At 35.7% G+C, this 12,695-nt stretch overlaps 1 protein-coding gene across 10 annotated transcripts in view; it reads left to right on the forward strand.

Annotated features, from left to right (window-relative positions):
- Positions 1 to 12,695, forward strand: part of espn (espin) — a 69,996-nt gene that overhangs the window by 11,802 nt on the left and 45,499 nt on the right. For 9 of the 10 annotated variants that reach the window (XM_051116397.1, XM_051116400.1, XM_051116401.1 and 6 more), the window contains 3 exons: positions 8,184 to 8,370; positions 10,943 to 11,125; positions 12,511 to 12,642. In XM_051116397.1, the coding sequence (XP_050972354.1) occupies positions 8,184 to 8,370; positions 10,943 to 11,125; positions 12,511 to 12,642 (502 nt within the window). The remainder of the gene's footprint in view (positions 1 to 8,183; positions 8,371 to 10,942; positions 11,126 to 12,510; positions 12,643 to 12,695) is intronic. The other variant, XM_051116405.1, reaches the window with a different exon arrangement.

The raw sequence follows: 12,695 nt of genomic DNA on the forward strand, positions 1-12,695 counted from the left end.
ACTTTAATAGGTTGGTACATTAACATTACACCAGTTAATGAAATTATGCTATTTACCTGTAAATTTAAGTGAAAACCGTAAAACGTTGTTACTGTATTTTTTTTACGGTAGAATTCTGGCAACCCCAGCTGGCGTTTTTTGCCGTAAATTTTACTGATTTTTTTTTACAGTGTACTTACCTTCAGGCCATCCAAGATGTATATGAATTATTCATCCGAATAGATGTGAAGAAATGTAGCATTTAGCTCACCAGTGGAGCTCATCTCTGCTGAGAATGGGTGCTGTCAGCATGAGAGTTTGATAAAAGCAAGACTCCGGTCCATCAATTCACATCTTGTAAAAAAGAAAAGCTGCATGTTTGTAATGTGTAACAAAACCATGAAGATGTTTTTAACTTCAAACTGTTGCATCTGACTAAAATACAAGTCTTCTATCCAAGTGAAAAGGAAATTTCAAGAAATATGCACAGATCCAATACCGTTTACAAGTCAAAACAGTCCAAAACAGCTCTAAACAAATATATCGGTAAAGGAGAACAAGGGATGGACTTTTTCACTGAAGGAAGCGTTATTGTGTATTATGGACTCTTATTTTGTCCAGCAGCAACAATTAATGTTCAAATGATGGACTTATTTCTTACAAACACAAAGCTTTTCACTGGAATGGTGTGGATTATTGTGATGTCTCATTCTGACGGCACCCATTCACTGCAGAAGATCCATTGGTGAACAAGTGATGGAATGACACATTTCGTCAAATCTGCACTGATAAAGAAACAAACTACAGTCTACATCTCGTTACCGTGAGGGTTGGTAAATGTTTAGCAAATTTGTATTTTTGTATGAGCTATTCCTTTAATAAAAGACAAATGACTAGCACAACATTAGTATTTTAATACTACTGTTAACAAATACACAATTAGTTTTTACATATTCAAGTAATGGCAGACTTAGAATTTGGGTAAGTTGTAAATAATCAATGCATTTTATCATCCCTCCATGATTTACTAACATCCTTATTTTAATCTGCCATGTACCCTTACTAAGGTCCATTCTCTTTAATTAACATAAGGTGGTACAACTTATATAAAATTTAGACACTGTGTTAATACTGTTCCCTGTTAAAACAACACATTATTAACATGGTGCAGTTGTAACTTACATACACCACGTAATATATAATAGAGAATAAAAAAGCAGAAGACCAGCACATGTGGCAAATGCTGTCTCCTCCTGCTATCTCACTGTCTTTTGGCCATGGCAGGACACACTGAGCATTATCAACTCAGGTCAGACTGACTGCTCAATGGAGCACGCTGTTGGCCTCATTAGGGTATCAGTGTCTTTTGTGAAAGGAGAATATGTGCCGGGACAGATGTAGATAAAGGGAATGAACCGGCGATTTATGAGAAGAGATCAAATTGGGGTGTTGCTCATGCGTATCCTGTTCTCACAGGCCACGGAGGACACGCTGTGGTTCTCTTGTGATAAAGCTAATGGTTCACATGAATGCACTGGTCGTAAAAGTCAATGTAGACGTAAGGTGCCACAAAGGGGGTGGGAAGCAGTTACACAACCAGCTAATGCAGATTAGGGGCACTAACTCGCCTCAATGACCTCATGTGTCAGAGATGGGAGGATGGACTCTTATTTGCACAAAGTGTAAGATTCAAAGGTGACAGAGTTGTTGATGTATTTTTGTGGAATATATTAGACAGGTTAATTTAGATTGATTACCTTCTGATGAGAAACAGACCAAAATCGATTCCTTAGATTCTTGTAAACCTATTAATTATTCACTAAGAATCTCGACTTTCTCCCAGAGTATATTGTATCGAAACTTAAAGACCTGAAAATATATTACTGCAATTTTGGTGTTCTCATTTTCCAACCAAGTTAAAACTGAGAACGTTTCTGTCCTTACATGATACTAAATTATTTATAAAATGAATTAATAGTGTTCATTCTGTTTATTTATTCTGAAAGTTTGCATTTTGCTTACTAATGCAAAAAATGTTGGATGAATTATGCTATTAATCCAAAAGGAAAGGGAAAGTACTACTTACCTTTTCTGAAACCCAATCAATTAATCAGTGATCTCATTTTAAAAAATCATATTGTTTTTAATTAGTTATTTTGAAATTCAGTAACGTTTAGAGTATAATTTAGGAATATTTTGAATATTCACTATGATGCACTGTAAAAAGTGGTAACTTGCAATTAAACAGTTATTTTTACCAGGTCTTAACCTTAAATTTACATTTGCTGGTGCAGCCTAATGTATTTAGGTTGATTCATGTTAAATAACATTTTTTTAGTTTAGATGTTACCATATGAAGCACACTTTTTAGGCTACCTTTTTACCTGTTTACATCAGCTATAAGTACAGAGCAGCTGATGAAATGAGATTGTAAAGCGGTACAAATGGGCATTTTCATCATTTATCATAGTCTAACAGGGTTGTTGTAAAGGTATTGTGTACGTGAATGTGCTCTCCCTTCAGCACTTTCTCTAAGCCCTCCTTTGAGAGAAGTAGCATTGAATCTGTTGATCCACTTTACAGAATTTGAATTATTTTTTCAGACTGGTCCTGTATTGAGATTCCGAATTATTGACTCAATGGTCTGATTTGCAGCACATTCACTGTAATTGCATGGAAAAGTGCTACTGGTGCATTATTCCACATTTGTCCTTTTGTCCAAATTTAGCTTGTCTCCATTACTTTCCAGCACCATTTATAGTTGACTGGCATGTTCTTGTTTATCAAGGTTTTCCTCATGTGAGAACTGTAGCAATCAAAAAAAGCTTATCAACTGAGCCTTGTGAATAAGAGGTCAAGTGGGACTTTGTTGGATGAAGTGCTTTGCTCTGCCACACATCTTCTGACAGCTGCTTCTGTTACCTTTTCACTCGAACCTAAATTATTTATACAGGAAGGACAGCTGTGCCGCAAATAAGGCTGTATCAGGTCAGGGACCTTTGTGAATATACAATAGTGTTGTGATGTCATTACAAACATTGTTTCCGTAAAGTTCTGTGCAATATGAATCTAGGCTGTACATTTTGAAAATAATGATTATGACACACCATCAATACTCTACAATGGTGAAACAAGAACATAAATTCTAAACGTAATGTATTTCAGTTTGTCATTATTATAGCCATATAAATAACCAAAGTTCAATCTGTATGTGCGTATTTTTGTGGTCATTATGTCATTTTTTTTTTTTTTTTTTTTTTTTGCTCTGTGTGTGGTGCTCTGGCCCCCCCACCCAGCATGCGGGTGACTGTGCCTGTTTGGGTTACACTCATGAAAGATTCACACGTCTGATCACTTCCTAATGACTGAGCCCCTGATTAATTCCTCTTCCTGTTTTAAAAATTCAGCATCTCTTTATTTTTCTTTGGAAGCCTCTCCATCACAGTCACATGTTTGTTATTTTGATGTGTTTGTTAGATTAACAACCCACTGTCTGAGTCATCTAGTAATGTCAATATCTATTGTGAAACATATCCAATTGTATGCCGAATTCATTTGCATTGCTATTAAATTGACCGTGTTATTTTGTCTGGTTGTTGAATTAGATGCTTCCCACAGTCCGACTGTTTACCTGGTCACTGGCAGGTTTTAATTCTGCTCTTTAATGCTGTGTTTGACTCTCTGTGTGTGTGTGTGTGTGTGTGTGTGTGTGTAATAGTAAAGTCACAATTCTCAATATAATATCAAACCGTTCGGTACGACATCCACGGTTCAATACGCGCTTGTGAATTGCAGTTTATCGGTTTTGCATTTAAATAACGTCCTTGTTTTATTTCTCTCGGAATTTGCTGTGTGTGTGCCCGCGATTTCACGTGCTGAAATGAGGAAACGCTGCCCTGATTATATTTGAAAAAGTAACACACGTAATCCACGCGTTTTAGGCGCGACATGTGAACTACCCCTTATGTGATCTGATGTGGATTCTTATCACAGAATGAGCCAGACAATAAATTCTATACTCTATTCTATGTATGTCGATTAGCAATGGCTTATGAAAATACACAAGATGGCTTGAAGAACACAGATAAACCATATATTATTGTAGACCAGTGTTTATTGTCCTTACATTTCATTATTCAAAACATTTAGCGTTATATCTTGTTTTTATTCAGTTACAGCAATAGCGATGCTTTTATCAATATTAGAGAAACTGGAACAGAGCGTCATCAGTGTTTTCTCTTTGACGCATATGTGGATTTTCTGCACGAGGGCGCCCTCTGGCGTCCAGTGTGAATGAAACCCATTCTATTTTGCGTAAAAATCGAAAAAAAATAATACCTCTCTCAAAAGAAAAAATAAGGAGACATATACTAAGGCATTCACACTTTCTCCAGTGAAAAAAAAAAAAAAAAAACACACACACACACACACTGAAGTGGAAAGATACCAGAACCAAACCAAAAACCGTGGTGAAACACAGAGGTACGTATTGAACCGTGGACTAACTGTATTGTTGCATCCCTAGTGAGAGAGAGAGAGAGAGAGAGAGAGAGAGAGAGAGAGCGAGAGCGCAATCTGACAAACTAGAACATTCCTGTCACAGCTTGCAGTAAACTTGCAGTATAGGCTGATTTATTGATTTTAACAGTAACATTTCTCAAAATATCTGTGTGATATACATTTTCCATTCCATGAGTATGTTTGGAATAGAATACTAGTGTAGCTACTGCATACTGCGATCAACGGACAAAATATTTATTAAATGAAAGTATGCTGAAAGTATGGTAAACATTTCAAAGCATAGGTAAATTTGAGTTTTAATCTTGGAAATCTTATTTAGCAATTTCATATCCAATTTAATCAAAGCTAATATTCTTTCACTTAAAAAGTCACATTGGAATACTTTTTACAGTATACTAATTATATTGCTGAAATAGAGTAGTATGGCAATATACTATTCTGAACATACAGTAGCCAATACTGAATCCACATGAAACACACATACTGTAACTGTATTCTTTTCATTATTTTTCATAAAAAACACGTTCAGGGGACGAGGGGATACGAGAGCAACCTGTGTAAAATCGGATCCAAGCCATAAAGTAAAAACAATAGCTTTTCTTCTAGTAAGACTCCATAGTTTGTCTCCTGTACAGAGCCGGCGAATACAGAGAGTGAAGCAGCGCTGATCCTCTTAAGAGACTCATTGATGCCTTGTCAGTCTGTTTCCAAATAAAGCTGAGCTTTATAGTATTTATAGGAAGACTCCTGTTCTCTTCTAGAACTCCTGCCGTGACTTTGAGGAAGGATCTGGGACAGCCATATTAATGCTGGACGCTTCCCTGGGAACAACAAACACTGGAGTGGTGTAGCACTTTGTCTCAGAAGGCCAACAATGTCTCTGGGACCTCCTACTAATGATTCGTAATATTTTTTTTTTTAAGGTTTCGGGTGGAATTGGTCAGTAAAGATAAAGAAAATCACAGAGGAGAGTCTGGTGGTGGTTTGCAGGGGTGTGGTATAGTGGTGTCATGAGTGTTTTTTTTTTTTTTTTTTTGTTTTTTTCTTCCATTCAACTTTGGTATGAAATTTCACTGGATTTATAGGTATTCAGACTTTGTAATGATGTAATCAATTATGAGAATGCAATACATAATTATGGGTTGAATTAAAAGTATGGATTGAAAATCTTTGAACTAGTCTTTTTGATCAAGGTGAAAATATCTGGAGAATTGCTGTTAAGTATTGATTGACCTAGCAGATATACACAATAATTACTCATTTGGTTAGCATTTTATGTGTACACATGTGGCAGATTTGTTGTACACTTTAAACACAAACAATAACATTAGATTTTGACATTTCCTGAGTGGTGTTTGTCTTCTTTGTGGTTGCCTAGTCCTCTCGTAAGTCTCTGATATTCTGGGCTGTAGATATGGTTTGCACCTCTCCTTCAATGTACGTGTATGAGACTCATCTTTTGCTATCTGTCACTGGAGAATCAAAAGTCCAGAGTTGGATGATTAATGGCACAAATCTCCTCAACGACCTGCACAGTTTGAGTAAAACACCAAACATTTATGCTGTGGACACAAATAACACATAAAATCATGCAGCTTGTTACTTCTTCTAAGTCTTCTGACTTACTATGCAGTTGACGATTTTGGTGTAGTTTTGTTCTGTTGTTTCTTTTTCATCTCCTGAACTCCTGTATTTAGCCCTTCTAAATACAGGAGTTTTCCTCAAGTTTCTCAACCACACTGAAAAATCAAATGTTGAAAAGCCTCAAAAAAGCTCACTGAGACGATACAGACAGAACAGACATGAAATGTTTTCATGCAGTTCTCCTGCCAGGATCATTTCATTTAGGAAATTAACTCACCAATCACTGACGCGTCCAGGTATCATTCACTCCTGATTGTATGTCTGATCTAAAACTCAACTGCCCTCATGTTTTGCCACAGACAACAATCGCGGGTACATTTTCTGTCATCTTTGCAGGTGGATATGAACAGTGTACAAAGTAACACATATGTAGCAATATTGTGAAAGTAAACAACAGTTAAAGGAGAAGTCCTCTTCCAAAACAAAGATTCACAAATAATGTACTCACCCCCTTATCTTCCAAGATGTTCATGTCTTTCTTTCTTCAGTCGTAAAGAAATTATGTTTTTTGAGGAAAACATTTCAGCATTTTTCTCCATATAATGGACTGATATGGTGCCCCGAGTTTGAACTTCCAAAATACAGTTTAAATGCAGCTTCAAACGATCCCAAAAACGGTTGTAAACGATCCCAGCCGAGAAAGAAGGGTCTTATCTAGCGAAATGATAGATTATTTTTATTAAAAAATACAATTTATATACTTTTTAATGCCAAACACTCGTCTTGTCTTTCTCTCCCTGAACTCTGTGTATTCTGACTCAAGACAGTTAGTGTATGTCGAAAAACTCCAATCGTATTTTCTCCCTCAACTTCAAATATCATTTCAAAATCATCCTACATCACTGCAGAAGTACCGACTCAGTCTTTACAAAGTGAACATGCAAAGAAGATCAAACACTCTTAACAAAAAAGGTAAAACAGCGATATAGGATGATTTTGAAGTTGAGGGAGAACATGAGATGGGAGTTTTTCGACATACACTAACTGTCATGAACCGGAACCAAAAAAAACAGTCCAAGCAGAGTAAGACAAGACGAGCATTTGGCATAGTAGTATATAAATTGTATATAAGTATATAAATTGTATTATTTTTATTAAAATAACCAATCACCACATTTGTGATCATTTGAAGCTGCATTTAAACTGCATTTTGGAAGTTCAAACTCGGGGCACCATATCAGTCCATTATATGGAGAAAAATGCTGAAATGTTTTCCTCAAAAAACATAATTTCTTTACGACAGAAGAAAGAAAGACATGAACATCTTGGAGGGGGTGAGTACATTATTTGTAAATTGTTGTTCTGGAAGTGGACTTCTCCTTTAACAGGCATAATACGGGTATAAATATACATAACTATCGGTACAATATGTGTCATATGGCTAAACATGCGTCATCGTTTTCAAAAGCCTCCGTTTTCACAGTCCACACTACAATGCGAAAGGGTGTTTTCAAATGTTACCACTTTGGAGAGTGTTTTCAAAAAGCTTAGTTTTCCTTGACAAAAATGTTGTCTCAGCATGGACGGAAGGCCCAAACAGAGAGAAAAAGATGCGTTTTCAAACGAAAACACATTAGTGTGAACAAGGCCTTAGTTCTCTGTCTGGTGTTGTCTTTACCATGTGAAGCTGTTACCTTGTTGTTTTTATTTTGGTTAATAAATTAAACGGCACCTTAATCCACATATTCTTAACCATCTGAATACCAAAGCGACCCAACAGCAACATGCTAACAACTACCTAGAACAGCTTAGCAACCATTGGCTTAACACTTATGACACCCTAGTGTAATGGTAGTGAGACGCTTTCTGTTGTCGATCTAGTGGCCTGTAGGGTTATCCTAACCAGCACCTTTGGAAATCATCATTAAATGTCAGTAATTGAAAATAGTAATATAATTTTGAAGGGTCAGCGATTTGTTCAGGTTTCTTGGTTCACGTGAACCAGGTTATATAGAAATAACATTAAACATTTGTTATATTCCTAATCACATTTTAATTGTGTAATTTTTCTTGTTTTTGTGTTTTTGCTTGCATTTTAGAGTTGTCAATTTCCAAACTAAGAATGGTGCCACACCGCTATACCTTGCATGTCAGGAGGGCCACCTGGAAGTCGTCCAGTACCTAGTGAAGGACTGCGGGGCGGAGCCAAGTATCAGAGCCAATGATGGGATGACACCGTTGCACGCTGCTGCCCAGATGGGACACAACACTGTCATTGTCTGGCTGGTGAGCTAAAAACAGCTTTTATTCATAACTTGGCCTTACTGGATGAGTACAGTAATTGTAAAAAAAAAATGGTTTAAAACATCTGGTTACAAATAGTTTGCCACAGAATCTTTCCAGGTTCAATTATTTGTCATTTTTTATTTTTTTAATAATTTTCTTTCTCTTTTTTTGTTTTGTTTTTATATTTTATACAATTTATTGTTTTCCTTGCTTGTTCAGTGCTTGGTATTGTTGTTTAATCTTATGGTTGTCGAGTTTCATGGAGTGTTTGTCTTCATAAATAAGATATAAGATATCTATATAATATATAATATATAAGATATCACAGTTTTAAAGTTTTATGGGATGGGATGTTAATGTGAAGCAGACTGGTACAAAAGAAAAAAAGTATTTGTGCTGATCAGGTGAAGTCTGGGCACTGAAATATACACAATTAAGATTATTATTATATTATTCCTCAAACTCTGCTCAGTTTTTTATTAGCATTAATTTGTCCTCATTTATAAAACTCTCTGTAGATTTCATCCTAAAAGTGTATGTATGCACAAAAGCTAGTTTTGCGTACGCCAGAACTCGTGCAAATATCTCTTTATAAATCCCAGTCAGGGGAAGATTGTTTGTACATGCATCTCCACCCCTTCTCCTCCCCGAAATCACCGTATATGAAGCTTACGATGCCTAGTTTTACTATTCATAACCTCATCTGCATATCAGTTCCATGCACATTCCCATCCACGTGACACCATGTTTAACACCGTCAAAGGTACAAGTTCATTGTTATTTTTTTTTAGAATAAATATCAAAATATCCGTAAAAACAAAACTCTTTAAAATAGTTCTCAAATAAATATCTTAGAATAGAATTGATCTCATTCTTTTCATCTGGCCAGTTTTTTTAAACAATACAATACAACAATACATTAAATTTATCCAGTTTTGCTGATAAGATGAACATCTTTTAGCTATTTTTAGTGGAAACAGTAACCTGCAGTTGCCTGACTCGGCACATTACTGAGAAAGTAAAAAGGAAACGTGCAAATCGTACAGTTTTCTTTAAGTTGTATACTTCAAATACAGTGGTATTTTTCATAATGTTGTGGAAATGCCTACACGGCATCAACACTGCACAGCTGCGGTTTTACAGTAAGCTATTATCACTGGACATATTTAAACCAGACAATGAACCGTTTGACCACTGAGTCCAGCAGTCGGCAGTCTCCACCATAAGTGTGCATTATTGATCATTGTTCTCGCTAAATATTTATTTCTCATAACATGAGATCTGCAGTTTAGTTTAAAGATGTATTATTGTGCACCTGTTGCACTCCTCGCTGTCATTAGAACATAGCCACAGGAAAAGTGATACTATAAATATGCCCAAATTCGTATCATTTTTAACTTCTACGTAATGACTTGATGTAATTTCAGTGCTCCATCTCCATTAAAGAGAGTAAATGTGTATATCGAAATCACCCCAGGAAAAAGATTGTGTACACACAGTCAAAAGCATCTGTACGGTGTGCACATATTTATGCCACTTTTTTTATATATATATATATATATATATATATATATGCAAATCCATTTTGTGTGTTTGCAATGTTTATACATGAGGCACCAGAACTTTTCTGGCAGGATCCAGGTTCTAGGGTCAGATCTGATTTCGGTAACACTTTACAGTAAGGTTCATTAGTTAACATGAATTAAGAATGAACTATACTTCTACAGCATTTATTAATCTTAGTTCATGTTGTTTTCAAGAGGTGTTTGTTAACATTATAATGCACTATGAATCAACATGAACTAAAAATGAACGACTGTATTTTTATAACATTAAGAAAGATTAATAAATAGTGCAATAAATGTATTGTTCATTGTTTGGTCATGTTAGTTAATACATTAACTAATGTTAACAAATGACACATTACTGTAAAGTGTTACAGATATTTCTAATGTGAAGACTTGATCTAACACTCTCACATTTTATTGTACGTTTTGGACAGTTTTAGTTCTTCAGACATCATCAGTTTGAGTTTGTCAATCCTGAGGAGGGGAAAAGGCCAGAAGTGTGGGATATAAACTCATGATTCTGAGCCGAGGGGAAAATAGAAAATGTTGAGTTGATTTTCTTATCAGAATTGTGAGATATAATCTTGGAATTGCGAGAATAAAGTCAGAATTGTGAAATATAAACTCAAATTTACCCTTTTTATTCTTTTATTCCATGGCTTCCATAGACTGCCGCTTGAAAACTGTAATTTGCTGTCCACAAAAAAAAAACAAAAAAAACGTAATCACTGTTTGAACTGTGGACAAAAGTTATCATTAGTGTGAATGTTATTACAAATGGTGGTTCATTCATAAATTTGTACACATTACCTTCATGCTGTGAAAATACAAATGAAATAGGAAGACAACTAGTGCTGAAAAGGTCTATAGATCGCACATCATATCCGTAGGTTCTTGATCAGACTTGTATGTTCGCATGACCCGCATATTGAGGTCAGCAAACAGCAAAAAGAAACATTTTATCATGTCTGTACAAACTATCCGTTACTTTTTGTCTTGTACAGATGAGTTTCACAGAAATCAGCCTGTCTGACAGAGACAATGACGGGGCCACTGCCATGCACTTTGCCGCCAGCCGTGGCCATGCCAAGGTTCTCAGCTGGCTGCTCCTACACGGCGGGGAGATAGTGACAGACAGCTGGGCTGGTACGCCCCTTCACGACGCAGCCGAGAATGGAGAGCTGGAGGTATGTGACAGAAACTACTGTATGTGAATAGTTCTTTCATCTCTCTTGCCTTGCAAATGTTATTGTAGTAGTGTTTACAGCTCGAACATCTACAGAAATGATATTAGGATATAACATATATTTTTGATATTTTGAATATAAAACTCCAGGCAGTATTTGTGAATTGTGAACACATCAGGAGTAAAGGAAACAAAGAAAATCAGAATCAAGAAAATTATTTTTAAACATTACATTTTTCCAGTCTCACCATAATATGACTTTTTTTAAAAAATAAGAAATAGGCAACATATTATGGCATGACATAAGTTTTGATCAGTAGACTCAGCAAGTCTATAGCAATTTAATAGAGAGTCTACTTTCTTAAAACAAGTGAAATTCCTTTACTTTTATATACAAAATGTATTGTAATAATTAAATTACAATAATTCATTTAAATTCTACATTATTAAAATGTATTTGGCCTTTGGAATAATAAATGATACTGTTATGCAACTCTTATGCAATTTTTATGTTATATTTAATAATAGTTAAATGCTTTGTTGGTTGCATTTATTTATTCATCAACCTGAGCCGTATTCTGTTGCACTGTAGTATTGTTCATTGGCTAAATGACGCTTGGTTGGTTTTTCCCTTTGTATGTGGATTTTCTTTCTATTTCCATGATATAATAATCAAATTTACTTTTATCCACTGATCAAGGATGCAACACACTAACTTTAGGATTGATTGATTAGATTAGAATATATTATTAAGAAAAAACAGATAAAAGAATAGATAAAATTCTATTTATACCACAACCTTATTATGACAGTGCTGTAAAGCAGTAGTAGAAAGCTTGGAACTTTCTACATTTTCGCGGCACTTTTATTCGTTTGTAACATTATCCATCTGAATGCTGCTGACAGAAAGAACGAGACACAGAAACAGTCAGAGAGTATTGTCTCTTGTTCTCCACCTGAGGGCCAAACGCATGACAGCTGTCATCAACACTGCATTCATTAGAAAACCACTCATACTATACTCAACCCTCTTTCTCAAACCAAACTGTCATATGTGTATTCACACCCTTCAGGAAGAGCACACACTCTTTCAGCTGATATGTACACAATTCTGTGTAACATGCTGTGTAATACTCACAGGTAAAAACATGTAAAAATATTTCTAACATTCATGTTCAGTGATGCTCCGAAGTATAAAACTCATGGTTTGTTCAGATCTCTACCCTTAAGTAAACAATATGAGCAATAGGAAAAGTAATAGGAAGCAGTAGGTACAGTATAGTAATGCTCGCTTTAGCAGACAGCAGTAAATATATTAAATAAAACAGCCCCAGATTATCTGGTGTTAATCTGGGTGTTAATGTAAACGTCTGTTTCTCTGTGTAGTGCTGTCAGATTCTGGTAGTGAACGGAGTGGATCTGGGAATACGGGACCAGGATGGATTCTCAGCGGCAGACCTGGCTGAATACAACGGGCATCAACAGTGTGCCAAGTACCTCCGCACTGTCGAAAACATGGTGAGATACAGCACAAACATAACCATAAAGCAGTCCTGAACAAGGGTTTTACA

Source organism: Labeo rohita, chromosome 8 (assembly GCF_022985175.1).
Source record: "Labeo rohita strain BAU-BD-2019 chromosome 8, IGBB_LRoh.1.0, whole genome shotgun sequence".
Classification (NCBI taxonomy): Eukaryota; Metazoa; Chordata; class Actinopteri; order Cypriniformes; family Cyprinidae; genus Labeo; species Labeo rohita.